The sequence below is a fragment of the Pristis pectinata genome, chromosome 30 (genome assembly GCF_009764475.1).
Source record: "Pristis pectinata isolate sPriPec2 chromosome 30, sPriPec2.1.pri, whole genome shotgun sequence".
Taxonomy (NCBI): Eukaryota; Metazoa; Chordata; class Chondrichthyes; order Rhinopristiformes; family Pristidae; genus Pristis; species Pristis pectinata.
In genome coordinates this window covers 4,725,196-4,742,101 of record NC_067434.1, presented here as the reverse complement: position 1 = coordinate 4,742,101, position 16,906 = coordinate 4,725,196, and the positions used below count along the sequence as shown (strand labels likewise).

Here is a 16,906-nt window from a genome sequence, read left to right as displayed (position 1 = left end):
CCACTTTCTGTGCAAAAAAGTTGCCCTGCATATCCCCTTTAAACTTTCCCCTCTCACCCTAAAGCTATGCCCTCTAGTATTCGACATTTCTACCCTGGGGAAGAGATTCTGACTGCCTACCCTATCTGTGCCTCTCATAATTTTATAAACTTCTACCAGGTCTCCCCTCAGCCTCTGATGCTCCAGATAAAACAACCCAAGTCTGTTCAACCTCTCCTTATAGTTCATACTGTCTAATCCAGGCAGCATCCTGGTAAACCTCTCCCGAACCCTCTCCAAAGCTGCCACATCCTTCCTGCGATGGGGATCATCCATGAAACCAACTATGAGACCCAACACAGCAGAACAGCAGTGGCCTGGAATGATCCTTCAGTTAGGAAGTTGAGTGAGACAGTGAACTTGACCTCAATTTAGTCATGGAGAATTATAGATGAGGCATGGAAACTGGCCCTTCAGTAGGCTGTCCACACTGACCATCAAGCACCCATTTACACCATTCCAACTTCAGAAAGGTTCAAGTGTGAACCTGTAGTTGAGAACACAGATCACAGTTCACTGCCGTGGCTTTCCTTGTGGGTTCTTCCTGCTGTAGTCAATTCACCCTTGTCAGCCCAGGATGGGCAAGGTATTCAGGGCTGAGCCCTTGAAATTGTAATTGTAATCATAATTGATTTATTATTGTCACATGTACTGAGGTACAGTGAAAAACTTGTCTTGCATACCATTCAATTCATTACACAGTGCATTGAGGTAGTACAGGGTAAAACAATAACAGGATGCAGAATAAAGTGTCACAGCAACGTAGAAAGTGCAATGCAGGTAGACAATAAGGTGCAAGGTCATAATGAGGTCAAGCGTCCATTTTATTGTACTAGGGAACCTTTAAATAGTCTTATAACAGTGAGATAGAAGCTGTCCTTGAGCCTGCTGGTACGTGGATTCAGACTTTTGTAACTTCTGCCCGATGGAAGAGGGGAGATGACAAAATATCCAGGGTGGGTGGGATCTGTGATTATGTCGGCTGTTTTACAGAGGCAGCGAGAAGTATAGACAGAGTCCATGGAGGGGAGACTGGTTTCCGTGATGTGCTGAGCTGTGTCCACAACTCTCTGCAGTTTCTGTACCTAGCCGTGATGCATCCGGATAGGATGCTTTCTATGGTGTATTGATAAAATTTGGTTAGGGTCAACAGGGACATGCCAAATTTCTTTCACCTCCTGAGTAAGGAGCCCTTCCCTGCCTCCTCCTTTGTGGTCCCTGTATATGCCTGTGGCCTCTCTCTCTCTCTCACATGCTGCAGTTCAAAAGTCCTCCATCAACAGGTATGGTAGCAACATGAGAACACCAATTGTCAGTATTTTCCAATGTCTGCCAGAGCAGTGAAAGCCAATGGAATCCTTGGCAATGAGTTCGAGCAGATCTTACCATGAGAGTGCAGTTGATGTGATATCTTTGTTTAATAAGATGCCTACAAATGTTTCAAAATAGAGTGGGTGTCCCTTTAAGTCACAGAGCTTCATCTGTGAGTGACCACTGAGAGTCAAATTTTGGAATAATGTCACCGAACATCATGTGGCAACGCTGGAAAACAGTTGTACACAGTTACCAGTGTTGTTGGTTGTCAGCAGGATCACATTCCCTTCGGGAAAATCCCGGTCAAATGAGCCAGAAATGACACTATCACATTTCACTTGGGAAAGGATCAGCCCTCAGAATATCAGTATTATGTGATTTCGTTCCTAAACCAATGAATCACAACTCCATGCATTCCTTGTTTACTCTCATGTCAGGAATGTACAGCTAACAACGTTCCCCTCCCTAACTTGGCCATCGTCAGATGTCCCACATCCTTTCATGTGTCTATCCAGCCTTCAAAGAATCTACTTATCCGTCAAACTCTTGTGGATGACACAGTGGTGCAGCAAGTCGAGCTGCTGTTTCACAGCTGGGTTTCCTTCGGGTGCTGTCTGATTCCAGAACAGTTCCCACAGATTAGAAGGTAGCAAATGTGACCCTGAAAGGAGGGAGAGAAGAAACAGGGAACTACAGAGCAGTTGGTCTGACCCCAGCAGGAAGGAAGATTGTAACAGTGTACTTAAAACTGGAGCTCTGGAAAGAGTGAGGATTTATAAAAGGAAAACTGTGTTTGACAAATTTGTTAGTTTTTTGAGGTTGGAACCAGGAGAATAAATAAAGGTGAACAAGTTGATGTGATATCTTTGTTTAATAAGATGCCCCGCAAGAGATTATGAAATTATATTTGTGTGCACAGTATTGGGGGCTGGTTGGCAGAGAGAAGACAAACAGGATGAGAGGCTGTAACTGACAGGGTGCCACAGGAATCAGTGCCGGTGCACCCACTGATCACAATCTATATCGATGATTTAGGTGAAAGGCTTAAAGCAGTATACGGAAGTCTGTTGGTGGGTTAATTGACTCCAGTGTAGGTGAGTGGCAGGATAATCAGGATAATCAGAGAAAGTTGATGGGTGTGTGAGGGAAATGGGGCCACTGCAAATTAAGTGGGGGAATGAGACTGAGGAACGTGCCAAGAGCCAGCAGAGATTTGATGGGCCAAAATGGCTTCCTTTTTATTTATAAACAATGAGAAATGTGAATGACATTGTGCACTGTGAGGACATTGCGGAGAGACCACAGGGGATTACAGAGAGGCTGTGTGAGCGGGCAAGGACATGGTGGATGGAATACAATGTGGAAACATTTGAGGTCATCCATAGCGGTACCATAAAAATAGAAAGGCAGAGTATTTTTTCAGTGAAAGGTTGGAGGGAGTCAGAGGGACCTGATACATGGATTGCTGAAAGTTAAGGTGGAGGGACAGTAAACAATTAGAAGGGCAAATGGTATGTTGGTCTTTACTGTTAGAGGACTTGAGTTCAATAGTAGGGCTGTCATATTCCAGTTATAGAGAGCTCTGGTGAGACTGCATAAATACAGATATCATCTCCCTCCCCAGGGAATGATAAGGAAGGAGAGAGGGGAGCAAAGATTCACTTATAGACTCCTGGGATAGGGAAGCTTGTCTTTTCAGAAGAGATCAACAGACTGGGCCTATATTCTTGAGTTTAGAAAAATGAGAGGTTACCTCAATGAAACACATAAAGCTTCTATGGGGCTTGACAAGGTAGGTGCAGGGATGACGTTTCTCTTGTCTGGGGTGTCAAGAACAAGGGATCAAAGTCTTCAAATTAGGGATAGGCTTTTCAAGACGGAGATGAGAAGAAATGTCTTCACCGGAGGTTGTGAAATTTTGGAATTCTCTATCCAAGAGGGCTGTGGAAGTTCAGTCACTAACTATCTTCAAGATAGAGACTGATAGATTTTTAGATATCAAAGGATATGGGTTAGTACAGGAAAGTAGCACGGAGCTAAAAGAACATGCATCTGAAGGCCTGCTACTGCTTTTTAGCTCCTTATGTGGTGTAAGCCACCACTCAGTTTGTCGTACTAATAAGTGGCAAGCAACATTTGTGCCATGAAAGTGTCTAGCAATGACCATCTCCAGCAAGAGATGATATAACCACCTACCCTTGACATTCACTTGCATTACTATCACTGAGTCACTCACCACCAATATCCTGGGAAGAATCTTATTGGCCAAAATCTCCACTGGATCAACCAGATAAAGACAGTGACTAAAGAAATTGGTCAGAGTCCAGGTATCCTGTGGCGAGTGATTCACCTCCTAACAGGACAAAACCTTTCCACTATCTGCAAGGAACAAGTCAGGAATATGATGGACTACCTTCTACTGACCTGGGTGAGTGCAGGACCAACAATTCTCAGGAAACTTGGCACCATCCAGGATAAAGTAGCCTGCTTGATTACCACCCCATTCACCACGTTAAGCATTCACTGCCTACGCCACTGGTGCCTAGCATCTGCAATGTGTACCATCTACAAAGTCACTCCAGTTGTTTGCCTCTGATACTCTGACAGCCCCTTGCAAACCCCCGACTTCAAGGAGAGAGCAGCAGGTGCATGGGAACACGGGTAACAGCAGGTTCATCTTCAAATCTCACCCGGTCCAGACACAGTAATGTATTGTGAGTTATTCATTGTAGGCGCGTCCAAATTGTGGAACTCCCTCCCCAACAGCACCAGGAGAGTGCCCTTATAAGAAGGACTGCATAGGAATGAGGTTGGCAGGTCTAGGTTCCACACTATGCACATTCTAGGCTTGGCTGGGAGACTGCTCCACTGCCAGAGGTGCTGTCTTTCAGGCGGGAGGTTAATGTGATGCCATATCTGCCCTCTTGCATATATTTGAAAGGTCCCATGGAACTACAAGGATGACCAGGGGTTTCTTCCTGCTGGTCTGCCTTCCATCAACATGTCTTGTTATTTATCGTGTTGTTGTTGAAGGGCCAATGTTTGATACAAAGTAGCAGTTGAGTTTTCTACAAAATATCTTCCACCAACAATACTTCACTGTTGAACACCATTTTAAGTTGCTTGAGGAGTTCTGTGGAAAGGCAAGTTTCCTTCTCCCAACACTCTGGACTCACCATGAAGAGCAATGAGATCCAGATTGTTTGTTATTTTTCTGTAAAGACTTGGATTAAATGTGGGATGAGATAATTATGTGCTGATTTAGTTTAGATGAGAGGGGATGAAATGCAAATACAACCTGTGTTCCAGCCAGAGGAGGGCTCTATTGGCAGTACACAGTCATCAATCATATTTGGCAGGAAGGATCTGGCTTACTGAAACAGACCCGTTGTGTGAACCAAGGAAGTGTATATTTGCCAATGGAAGATTAAGAGAATATAATGAGCATGAAGTAATTCTTTGGCTGTTAGTGTGAGGTGTCCACTGAACACAGTAGCCAACAGTTCAACCGAATTCCAGCAAAAAACAAGCTGCTGGAGGAACCCAGTGGGACCTTGCTTCACAGTCCTGACGGAAGGTCTTGACCCAAAATGTCGACAATTCCTTTTCCCGCCACAGATGCTGCTCAACTCACTGAGTTGTTCCGGCAGTTTGTTTTTTGCTCCAGATTCCAGCATCTGCAGTCTCCAGTTTAAATGAATTCGCCGACATTAAACAGACGAATACATTGGGTCTGAAAGCCAAAATCAATGGCGCTCGGTACTGACCTCTGTGAAAACTGCCCACAAAGATCAGCAGCTTCTCTCCGTTCCTGACACTGGCTTTGGTCACGTGTTGGTTCTTGGCACCTGAAACTCTGATCTTAACAGATTTTCAGCATCAGCAGTTTCTGTTTTTAGATTCCTAATGTTCACAGGCTGCCAAAGCACATGGATACACAACCAGGAAAAAAAGCACAATTGGTAATGAAAAATCAATACACCGCTGATGCTGGAAATCTGAAATAAGGACAGAAAATGCTGGAAATACTCAGCAGGTTAGGCAGCATCCATGGAGAGAGAAACAGAGTTAGCAGGTTAATTGGCCACTGTAAATTGCTCCCGGTGCATAGGTGGGAGGTGATAAGAATGTGGGGAGAATAAAAATTGAGATGAATGTAGGATTAGTGTTAATGGGTAGTGGATGGTTGGCATGGTCTCAGTGGGCTGAAGGGCCTGTTTCCATGCTGTGTAACTCTTCGACCTGATTTATCTTTCAAGTCATCAAGGAGGATCTGTAACCTGAAACATTAACTCTGTTTTTCTCTCCACAGAAGCTGCCTGACCTGCTGAGTGTTTCCAGCATTTCCTGATACAATTTTTGGTTAATACTTCTTGATAGCTCTGGCACTGACTTGTCAGATTGCTGTTGCAAAGTCACTTGCGCCAGGTCCAGTGAGGACATTGTACGGTGTAGGGTAAGAATTGTTTCTGAAGGTGTCCACCAATCACCGATCTCTCAGAGTTCTGCTGGAGATGGGGGTAAAGCAGCCACACCCTTTAGGGGAGTAGGGAATCATCGACCACAGCCTCATCATTTGTGGACTTGGCTGAGATGTACATACTCCAGAGTTGCTCTTAGTTTCATCGTACTGTGACAGTGAATGATGCCAGATTCATCATTGCAACTATAAGATCTGGGCAACAAAGTAGATGCTGGAGGAACTCAGCAGGTCAGGCAGCATCTGTGGGGATGAAGGATCTCGACCTGAAATGTCAACTGTACATTTCCCTCCACAGATGCTGCCTGACCTTCTGAGTTTCTCCAGCATCTTGTTTGTTGCTCCAGCTGCCAGCATCTACAGTCTCTCGCTTCTCCTGTAAGATCTGGGCCCGTGATTCTCTTAAGAACACTTGCCGGTATCGTCCCAACCTTCCTTTCTCTACCCACACCCTCTGAGATGTAAAGGGGAAGGGGGAGTGGGATGTATTCCCACTGGCAGACTTCAATTCCTGTCCAGGAGTTTACAACTTGCATAGCTCTTGCATACCACTTGAATCTCTCATAGCTTATCTGACGCTCTGTGCCTGTGATGCTGCTGCAAGTAAGTTTTTCATTGCACCTGTGCGTACATGTACTTGTGCACATGATATGACAATAAACTCAACTCCATCTGCCTGTCACAAGATTCTCAAACAGGGATACAGACCCCAGGAAGACTTCCCACGCACCCAGACAAGTACCCAAGTGCCATATTAATGGCTACTGTAAAAGAGAGCATGTGGTTGGAGGTAATTTATCAGCATGGATAGGGGTGTGGTTAACTAACCGGAAACAAAAAGCGAGGATAAATCTGTCATTTTCCAGTGGAAAACCAGTAAACTGGTAGAGTGACACAGGGATCAGAGCTGAGGCCTCAGCTATTTACTATCTATGTTAATGACTTGATTGAAGGGACTGAGTGTTCTGTGGCCACGTTTGCTAGTGATAGCTAAGTGGGTTAGCAAATTGTGGGGAGGCACAAAGACCTGCAGAGGGATAAGTGAGTGGGCAAGGAGTTGGCAGGTGGACTGTCATATGGGAAAATGTGAGGTTATCTATTTTGCACTGAAAAGTGAAAAGAAACGGTATTATTTAAATGGAGGAAGAATACAAAATGTTGCAGTACAAAGGGATCTGGGGAGGTAGGGTAGAAGGTGAGGCCTCCTCTCCTGACTCTCTGAGTGAGGCTTGAGCAAACTTGCGGGAAATGGAATGGATGACTCGACGCCCCTGCCAACTATGGTAGAGGGAATCCATGCTGAAGAGAAAGGCAAAACAAATTCGAAGCACTTGTCGAGGAGATAACAGCGTTGGAACTAATTCAATGGAGAATCTGGACAGAATGGGACCTTATAGGAAGCAGGGTGGGAGGAGGTGTGTGGGGGTCCATGGGCTTTGCAATGGACATTGGTTGCTAACCATCCCCTTCGATGGAGATGTAAAGTCAAGAAAGGGAAGAGCCACAGGGGTTATAGGCAAAGGCAGAACTGGCAGCAAAGCTGACGAAATGTTCCAGTGCATGTGAGGAACAGAAAATGGCGTGCAAACAGTCCTCAATGCACTGAGAGGTGAGGGAAGGTACCTGAGCTTCCAGAAACAGAGAAAGAGAGCAAGGGTTCCCATATTAACACCATTAATTGGGAGTGAGTGGAATCTTCATGCAATGTGAAGACAAGGGGCAGGACAGTAGCACAGCCAGTAGATCCACTGCCTCTCAGCAGCCAGTGACTAGTGTTCAATCCTGACCTCCAGTGCTGCCTGTGTGGTATTTGCATGTTCTGCCTGTGACTGCATGGGTTTCCTCCCACAACCCAAATACATGCTGGTGGAAAGCTTAATTGGCCACTGTAAAGGGCCCCTAGTGTGTAGGTGAGTGGTAGGATCTGGAGGGAGGTGATGGGAATGTGGGAAGAATGAAACAGGATCCACGTTAGTGTGTGTCTCCGCACTATATGACTCCACCTCCAGCCAGGGGCTACTCAGGCAGGAAGCAAAGCCACCCTGGTGAGGTATGGTACAGTCAAAGTGAAAATGAGCTGGTAGGGGCTTTGAAACTGTTAGATGAAGAAGATGCCCCTTTAACAGTTTCAAGATGCTCCTTAAACCTACCTCTGATCAACTTCTTGCTTGCTGTAAGATTTGGTGTCAGGTTCAGCTAGGTACCACTCCTGTGAAGCAGCATCAGATGTTTTCACTACTTGAAAGGTCCTTGTGGTTCCCAGTATTTACTGGTGAACTGGGTAACTGAGCCAGGATGAACCCAGAGGTCCAAGTATTAGTCCCCAACCCATACAGTGCTCACGGGTGTCAGCCAGGGCTGGGAACAGGAAATGGGATGAAGCAGCTGGAGTGGGCTCAGTGTTAATTCCCCCCAATCCATGAACCCACAATGTCACCTGCTGCTCAAAAGCCTTTCAACGCTCAATTCAGGCTTGTGTACATAGAACGGAAGATTCGGAGCTGCTGGAGAACTGCATCCCAGCCAAGAGTCAATGAGGGGGCAGAAAGACTGGAGTCCCAATTAACTGCTCCTAAGGGGGGAGCAGTGTCCATTGGAACTCCACTCTCACAAGAGTCAAGGTCCTTCAAGATGGAAAACAAATAAAAGAAATTAAGAGGAACTATTTGGATAAAAAAAAGACACAAAACAAAGGTAAACATTTGTAGTTTAATTGCGCCTCATTGCATTACAGAGGCCCTTGTACTAAGTGATTACAGAAATCCATTATCTTTTTTAAAAGTGTGTGAAAAGTAGTTCATGTACATAGGCAGGCATGCAAACTTGGCCGGTTATTCCACAGGTTGGGAACCGTTGCTTCTGAGAGTGGCTTATGACTTAGGGAAGACGGTGACGACATCGTAACCCTCAGGAGGTGTGGCTCGCTCCTTGGCGTGCTGCTCACAATAGATGGCATCCCCCACAAAGAAGTGTCCTTTCTGCTTCAGGTTTGTTCCACAGTCCGAGCAGACGTAGCATTCTGGATGGCGGAACCTGTCACGCACTTTCACAATCATCCCCCTGCAACGTTTCCAAACAGATTCTACAATCAGGCAGCCCTCACTCTTTACTAAAAGAAAACAGATAGCACAACACAGCCAGCAACACGCTGCCTCACTTTTGTAAAAGTTCATTGACCTGAAACATCAGCCCAGAGGGATAAGTGGCCGTGGGAGTTCCTCACTCCCGGTGCAACAGTTGTGCTGCGTGCACTTGCTCCAGGTACAGGGAAGTGATCAGGAGCAGGCTTCCAGCTTAATGGTGCAGACCTATTATAACCATGTTCCATATGCAGGCTAGGCTCAAGGAACACCACCCACCTCCACTCACCTCCCCAGGAGGTCACTAGTCATGTACGAGTCTAGAAAGTGATTGCAGAAAGGATATTCAAGCATAATAAGCATTGCAGCAGAGGTCAATTGCATGGCTTGAGCTCTTGCATGGGTGTGCTGACACTTTCATGGGTGTGCTCCCCAGCATAGGTTAATGGGTAGGCCTCAGGGGCGGGATCCCAGGAGGATTTCCCTTTGCTGCCAAACTGAGATTATCAAAGAATGGGACACAAATGACAGAGGTGTTTAAGAGCCTCTTAGATAGGCACACGAATGTGCAGAGAATAGAGGGATATGGACCATGTGCAGGCAGAAGGGATTAGATTAGTTAAGCATTTAATTACTAGTTTAATTAGTTTGGCACAATGTTGTGGGCTGAAGGGCCTGTTCCTGTGCTCTAGTTCTACTGTCAAACCCTGGCACCTTCTTGTTCGTGTGATTCAGGGGAACATCACTATGAAAACAGGCCAGTGAGGGAGCACATCATCAAGCAACAGCTCTGGACTGAACAAATCCAATAACGTAATGGAAAGACTGAGCAGAGTCCGTCCAATTAATCAGCAGACAAAGCGATTTGGTATCAAAGGGCTGTTCCCTATTTCTCTCCCCTCGATTATCTACCCAACATAAAATGTCAGCCATGGCTCAGTGTCCAGGTCGGACTGTGACCCACAGACCTGCACAGACCTGCACAAGATGCTCAGTGCAGCTCCAAGGAAGTACTGCAGCAGCCGAGTTATTATACAGAGGTGGGCATAACGGTTCCTGCTCCCCGTACCCTGGTGAAGAGTTACTGCTGGACTACAATGCTAATGCCAAGTGTCTCAACAGTTGTTTTTATCATGAGTACTGCAATGTTTCCCCTTCTCTCTCCAGCCCTTCACCAACCCGCACCCACCCCTCTTCTTCTGGCAGGGCCTGACTGGGCCCAGATACAGGATGATTTACTGTAACCCTTCCCACTGCCTCTCTTCACCACTGCCTCGTTCCTCCTGCACCTGGGTCATCCCACTGATAGACAGTCTCCTCCCCCAGCTCCTCCCTACCACCAGCCCCTCCTTCCCGCTTCAGCCCTGCCCCTGAAGCCGTCCTTTCTCCCTGGGCCCTCTCCCTCCCTAGTGGTAGGCTCCCCCTCACCATCAGTCGCTCAAGCAGCTGGGCCTCTGCGACCACCAGCCCCTCCCCACTGCTGGGCCCCACCCTACCCATGGGGTCTGCCCCCACCCTCAGGCCCTCCCCTCCACAGCCCCTCGTCCCCACTGCGCATTGTAGCTACATAACGGATACCACACTCACACTATCCCGGTGTCACATATCTCACACACGGGCAGCTTCTGCGCACTTCCAACCGACGAGCCCACCTTGGTGGCAGGAGCCTTTACTTTCCGGAACCCAGATGGTTTCTCTGACTGTCCTGGAAGTGTCAGACAAGGTCAGCATTAAAATAAGCGTAGAATTCCACCTTTACACATTCTCTCCAGGTTACAAATTCCCGACCTACGAACACCCCGCGCACAACAACGAGTTGGGAGACGGGAGGGATGGATGGGGATGGATTCGCCAGCTGCTGTGGGACTGCAGGCATCTTCTGCCAGGTGGGAATGGGGCATTTCCCCATGCCTTCTCTCAGCCCCCCCCCCTCCCCCACGAGCCACAACAATCAGGGGCTGGGTGGAGCTGAGCAGAGCCGGGAGTGATGAGCAGACTCACTCACTGACTCACTCACTGACTCAGTGAGGCTGCTCTTCCTGTGTCCGCACGGTCTCCCCTCACTGATGTTTCTGACCTTCTCCCACACACTGTGTCTGTTCATTTCCAACTTACGAACAGTCCAGGTTACGAACAGTGCTCGGGAACAGAACCTTGTCGTTACCTGCCTGCACCAACAATATTTCCAACATTCACTCCCTCCACCACTGGCAAGTCATGACTGCAGCGGGCACCATCTACAAAATATACCGCAGAATATACTCCAGCAACATCCACAGCTGTGTAGCTCACCACCTAAGCCAAGGAGAGCAGACACGCGTCACATCACCATATGACAGATCACTGCTCTTTCATTGTCGTTGTCCTGGAACTCCAAAACCAATAGCAATGTGATGACTGCAGGGATGAACCCAGCTGTTCAAAATATATATCAATATTTCAGATCTCCAAGATTGCAGATGGCACAAAAGTGTGGAGGAGGGGTGGGGAGTGTGAACTGTGAGGAGGATGCAGAGGATCCAAGATGATTTAGTTCAGTGATTTAGTTTTGTGATGTAGGTGCAGCGGATAAACGTGAGGTTCCAAAAACACAAATTGGACAGGCTTATATTCACTGGAGTTCAGAAGAATGAGAGGAGATCTCACAGAAACACAGAAACCTATAGAATTCCAACAGGACTGGACAGATTCCAGGACCAGATGGGTAGACTGAGTTCCCAGTGACTCAGAGTCCATGACCAGGGTTCCCAGTCTCAGGGTGCAGGGAACGTTATTTAGAACTGAGACGAGAAATTTCTTCACCCAGAGGGTGGTGAGTCTGTGGACCACTCGCCCTCAGAAGGCAGTGGAGACTGTCATCGAATTCTCTACCTCAGAAAAATTCTCTCTCTCTTTAAATTCTCTACCTCAAGCGGCAATGGAGACCATTATTAAATGTATTCAAAAGGATTGATTTCTTCATGCTAAAGAGGTCAAGGGAAACCAAGAGACGGCAGGAACAGGGTGGTGAAGTGAATGATCAGCAATGAAGGAACAGGTGGGCAGGGCCAAACAGTTTTCTCATGCTCCTGTTCTTCATGTTCTGAGGTGGCGCTGTCTCCTGGTGCCCCTGTACGGTGGGTCAGTGCTGAGTGTGATTGCACAACTCAGATTTCTTCTAAGACACGATGCAATCACAAAGAAGGTACACCAACGGCTCAGATTTGTTAGTTTTAGGAAATTTGGTATGTCACCAGAGACTCTTACAACTTACTATAGATGTGGAGAGCATTCTGACTGGTTGTGTCACCACCTGGTATGGAGGCTCCAATGCACAGGATCGCAAGAGGCTGCAGAGGGTTGTAGACTCAGCCAACTCCACCATGGGCACACCTTCCCCACCATCGAGGACATCTTCAAGAGGTAGTGCCTCAAGAAGGCGGCATCCTTCATTAAGGACCCTCACCATCCGGGACATGCCCTCTTCTCATTACTACCATTGGGGAGGAGGTACAGGAGCCTGAAGACCCACACTCAACGCTTCAGGAGCAGCTTCTTCCCCTCCACCATCAGATTTCTGAATGGTCCATGAACGCATGAACACTACCTCATTATTACTTTTTTTTGGCACTATTTATTTTTGTAACGTATACATTTTTATGTGTTGCACTGTACTGCTGCCGCAAAACAACAAATTTCACGTCATAGTCAGTGATAATAAATCTGATTCTGATTCTAAAACCGAAAGCTTTTGCTTCTTCGGTGGTGTTCATCAAGCTTACAGACCAAACCACAGGTCTCCAGCAGACTGACAGCCCCTGTTCCAACGTCTCCAACAGATAAACACACACCTGCTCCTTCCATCTGTCTTCTTCTCGGATTTTCCCAGCTGCAGCTCAGCTGGTAATTGGGACTTGAACCAGTTCAGTTAGCCATTGGGTGGCTGTGGGATCAAATCCTACTCTGGGATTAGGCCAACAACTTAGTGTGCTGTGGAAGGAATGCAATACTATCACCTATGCCAACTTTTGGATGAGATGTTAAACAGAGGATCTTCAGCCTGTTGTCATAGCTGTAACAAGTCCTCAGATTAAGGGTGAACCTTGTGCTACTGGTTTCTGATTGGTAATACCAGGCTTACCCAGTGCCACCTCTGACCATTCAGATCACATAATCTTGAACCCATTTCTCTGGCCTTGGCGAGCTAAGCGAGAGCTTTTTCTTAATACTAGTAGGATGTACTTTGGCTGCTTTCTCTCTCTGCATTTGAGGGTTGCTGCTCTTTCTGGAAAGAATTCTCAGGGTACTGATTGTTCTTAATGCCTTTTTCAGGTCTCGGTCTCAATGTCGGTGGGGTTGTTCATCCTTGAGAAGAATCACAGTCGTCGCCGTCACAGTCTCACACCTTGTCCTCAGGAGAGTTCACAGAATGGTAACTGGTTGGGCGGGCAGCCTTATTGAATTGTCTTCTCTAACCCAGGGGACACAAGGTTAGGGGCCCACTGCATTGTCCTGATTCCTGGCACAGCAGAGGTCATCACTGAGTAGGACCTGGACCTTGGATGTTGTGGACATACTGATCTGGTATCACCCAGCACACTTTCTTCACCATAAACACTGCTTCACTTCCGAAAAATACTACAATGCTGATAAACATAAAAACAAAATGCTCCAGCTTTGTAGATCACAGGGCCTTCAGTATCATCGCTTACCGGCTGCACACTTTGTCAGACATGGGAAGGGGACTGGGCCATTCAGCCTTTTATGGATCCTCTGCCATTAGTCCATGGTTCACCTGTAACTCAACCCCATTTCCCTGCCTCATTGCCACATCACTGCCCCAATAACCCGATACAAAGCTGTCAGAGTTGGTCCCAAAATCCACAGCTGCCTGGAGGCAGAATTGCATGTTTCTCCCACTCTTTGTGTGGGATGCACTGATGGACATATTATCACCAAAACTCTTAACTCCAACAACCCCTCTGGATCAAAGGGGTCTTCGGAAAGGAACAAACTGCACTCTTGTTTCTTAAGATCACTGGAATTTACCTCCTGGGTTGCTGCACGTTCCTGCATAGTCCCTCCACACCCCAGGCCAATTCCTGGATGCCAGCCCCCTATTTATGTGAATTCCCTCACTCTGACTGGAAGAATACATGTCCTCACTCTCCGTTATTCCAGCCGTGTTAATTATTCTTTAACAGCTTGAGCACCTCTGTCAGATTTTCCTTTGGTCTTTTACACAAGAACATAATAAACACAGGAGTAGGCCACTCGGCCCCTCATGTCTGCACCACTATCCAATAAAATCATGGCAAAAATCTATCAACCTGTCTCGAATATACCCAGCGATTCGATCTCCACAGCCTTCTGGGACAGAGAATCCCGAAGAGTCACCGCCCTATTGGAGAGGAAATTTCTCATCCTCTGTCCTGACTGGCCAACCCTTTGCATTGAGAGTGTGACTACTGGTTCCAGGCACCCCCACCAGGGCAAATGTTAACTCCACATCTACCCTATCAAGTCCGATTCAGAATTCTGTATGTTTCAGTGAGCACCCCCGTAGCTCTAAACTCCAGAACATATAAGGCAGGGGTAGAAAGCCCTGTGGTTTGATGGTGGGGCCCCATCTCAGGGTGATGTGATCCTACCATTGGCCTCACATTCCAGGATCTCCTGCAGCACACGGAATGAGGCTGATTGCCGAGGTGGCTCCTCCGTTTCCTGGTTTTCTTGTAGCATTTTGTAAACTTCAGACTCTGTGTCCACCATGGGCTTACACGGCAGCTTCAATGGCTCCAAACTAGAATGCAGAACATAAACAAAAAGGAAATGAAGAGCTTCAAGACACCCAGTTAATTTTATGGTCAACGGGTTGAAGATCTTTTGCCAGGTCCCAGTGCCAAAATCATGCAACGTAAAGCCATCAGTGAAGGGTGATTGCAAATCAGCACTTAAATTGTCCAACTTTCATCAACCATCCAGTGAGTTCACAAGGAAAAGATTGGATAATTTTTCCTATTAATCACACCTGGAGATCATACTGCTGTAAGTGATTTGGACTAGTATTATAAAAATAGTTTGTATTCTATAACTATGGACAGTGAATTGGGAGCTTTACTCCATGTCTAACCCATGCTGCCACTGCCCTGGGAGTGTTTGATGAGACAGTGCAAAGTAAGCTTTACTCAATGGTGTTTGAGTCAGCATCCACGTGATTAAGCACCCACAGCTCTCTGAGGTAGAAAATTCCAAGGATTCAAAACCCTCAGTAAAGAAATTCCTCTTCATCTCTCTCTTAAATGGGTGACCTCTTTTCCTGAAATTATGCCATCAATTCTAGATCCCCCCCTCCACCCAAGAAGAACACCCTCATAGAAGCTATCCTGTGAAGCTCCCTCAGAAATGAGAGCACCTCTCACTCTCAACTCCGGAGAGTTTTTCCTGTTCAGCTCAATCCTTCCTCATTCTGGGAATCAATCCGGTGGTGCCTGCTACAATGCTGTCAAGGCCAGTACACTCAAAAAGGCACCAAACGTTAACCTGTCCTCCCGGTGTGGTCAGATGGAAGACCTGTACAGATGTGGCAAGACTTTCCAACTGTACTCTAACTCTCCTTCCAATAGAGACCAATACTCCACTTGCTTTTGACACTTGTGAGGATACCCACTTTCAGAACACCAACACTGAACAGTCTCACATCAATTAAATCATATTCTGTTTTAGCATTCTCCTTACCAAGGTAGATTACCCTGCCTTGCCCCAAATTATGCTCCACGTGCCACCATTTTGACCACTCATTTAACCCAGACGCTGCATCCTCCACAAGTAACTTACTTTTTCCACCTAAGTTTGCATCATCAGTGAACGCGGATACATTAAACTTGATCCCTCTAACGTAGATTGTAACTAGCAGAGACCACTGCACTGATGCCTTAGGTCCACCGCTAGCTGCAGACTGTCATCATGAACATTACCCGCTTCACACGCATTCGCTCTTGGTTACGGATACCAAGGGGGTTGTTGACACTACCCTTCCACCTCAAGCTGCCTACTTCTGCATGCAGACAGAATGGCCAAAGGTAAACCAAGCTCACTTAGTGGGATGGAGCAGGAAGTGGAAACTCTCCATCCAATCTTCTCTCTCACCAGCCTCTCGCCCACCCAGTGGCAGATGCCTGGAGGGAATCCATTGCCTCTTGGTCGGGATGAGCAGTCCAAATGTCCTTACTGTCCAGAACCCCAAGAATTATCAATGCCCGTCTCCTGCTGCAGCTACCCTGGAGGTTGGGCTCTTTGGTTTCAGCGTTCCTTTGATTGCACATCTCTTATGCTGCAGAACATCTACTGAACATAGCACAGCACAGCACAGCACAGGAACAAGCCTTTGAACTTACTTCCTCTTATCTTATATGCATGTCCTCTAGTATTACACATTTCAACCATGGGAGAAAGATATTGGCTGTCTACTCTATCTATGCCTCTCATAATCTTATAAACTTCTATCAGGTCTCCTCTCAGCCTTTGCCACTCCAGAGAAAACAACCTTAGTTTGTCCAGCCTCTCCTCATAGCTTATACCCTCTAATCCAAGCAGCAACCTGGTAAACCTCTTCTGTACCCTCTCCAAAGCCTCCACATCTTTCCAATAATGGGGCGACCAGAACTGAATGCAATACTCCAGATGCAGCCTAACTGGAGTTTTATAAAGCTGCAACATAACATCCTGACTCTTGAAATCAATGCCTCAACTAATAAAGGCAAGTATGCCGTACACCTTCTTAACCACCCTATCAACCTGTGCAGCCACTTTCAGGGAGCAATGGATTTGGACCCCGAGATCCCTCTGTACATCAACACTGTTAATGGTCTTGCCATTAACAGTGTACTGTCCCTTTACATTTGATCTACCAAAGTGCAACACCTCACACTTGTCTGGATTAAACTCCATCTGCCATTTCTCCGCCCATATCTGCAATTGATCTATATCCTGCTGTATCCTTTGACAATCTTCT

General features: G+C 46.8%; 1 protein-coding gene across 3 annotated transcripts in view; it reads right to left on the bottom strand.

Annotated features, from left to right (window-relative positions):
* Window positions 1-8,528: 8,528 nt before the first annotated feature.
* The window catches only part of pdlim1 (PDZ and LIM domain 1 (elfin)), an 89,305-nt gene continuing 80,927 nt past the window's right edge, over window positions 8,529-16,906 (bottom strand). For all 3 annotated transcript variants that reach the window (XM_052041498.1, XM_052041497.1, XM_052041496.1), the window contains 3 exons: window positions 14,544-14,695; window positions 10,501-10,618; window positions 8,529-8,893 (listed from right to left, as the gene is read on the bottom strand). In XM_052041498.1, the coding sequence (XP_051897458.1) occupies window positions 8,704-8,893; window positions 10,501-10,618; window positions 14,544-14,695 (460 nt within the window). In that variant the 3' untranslated portion in view covers window positions 8,529-8,703. The remainder of the gene's footprint in view (window positions 8,894-10,500; window positions 10,619-14,543; window positions 14,696-16,906) is intronic.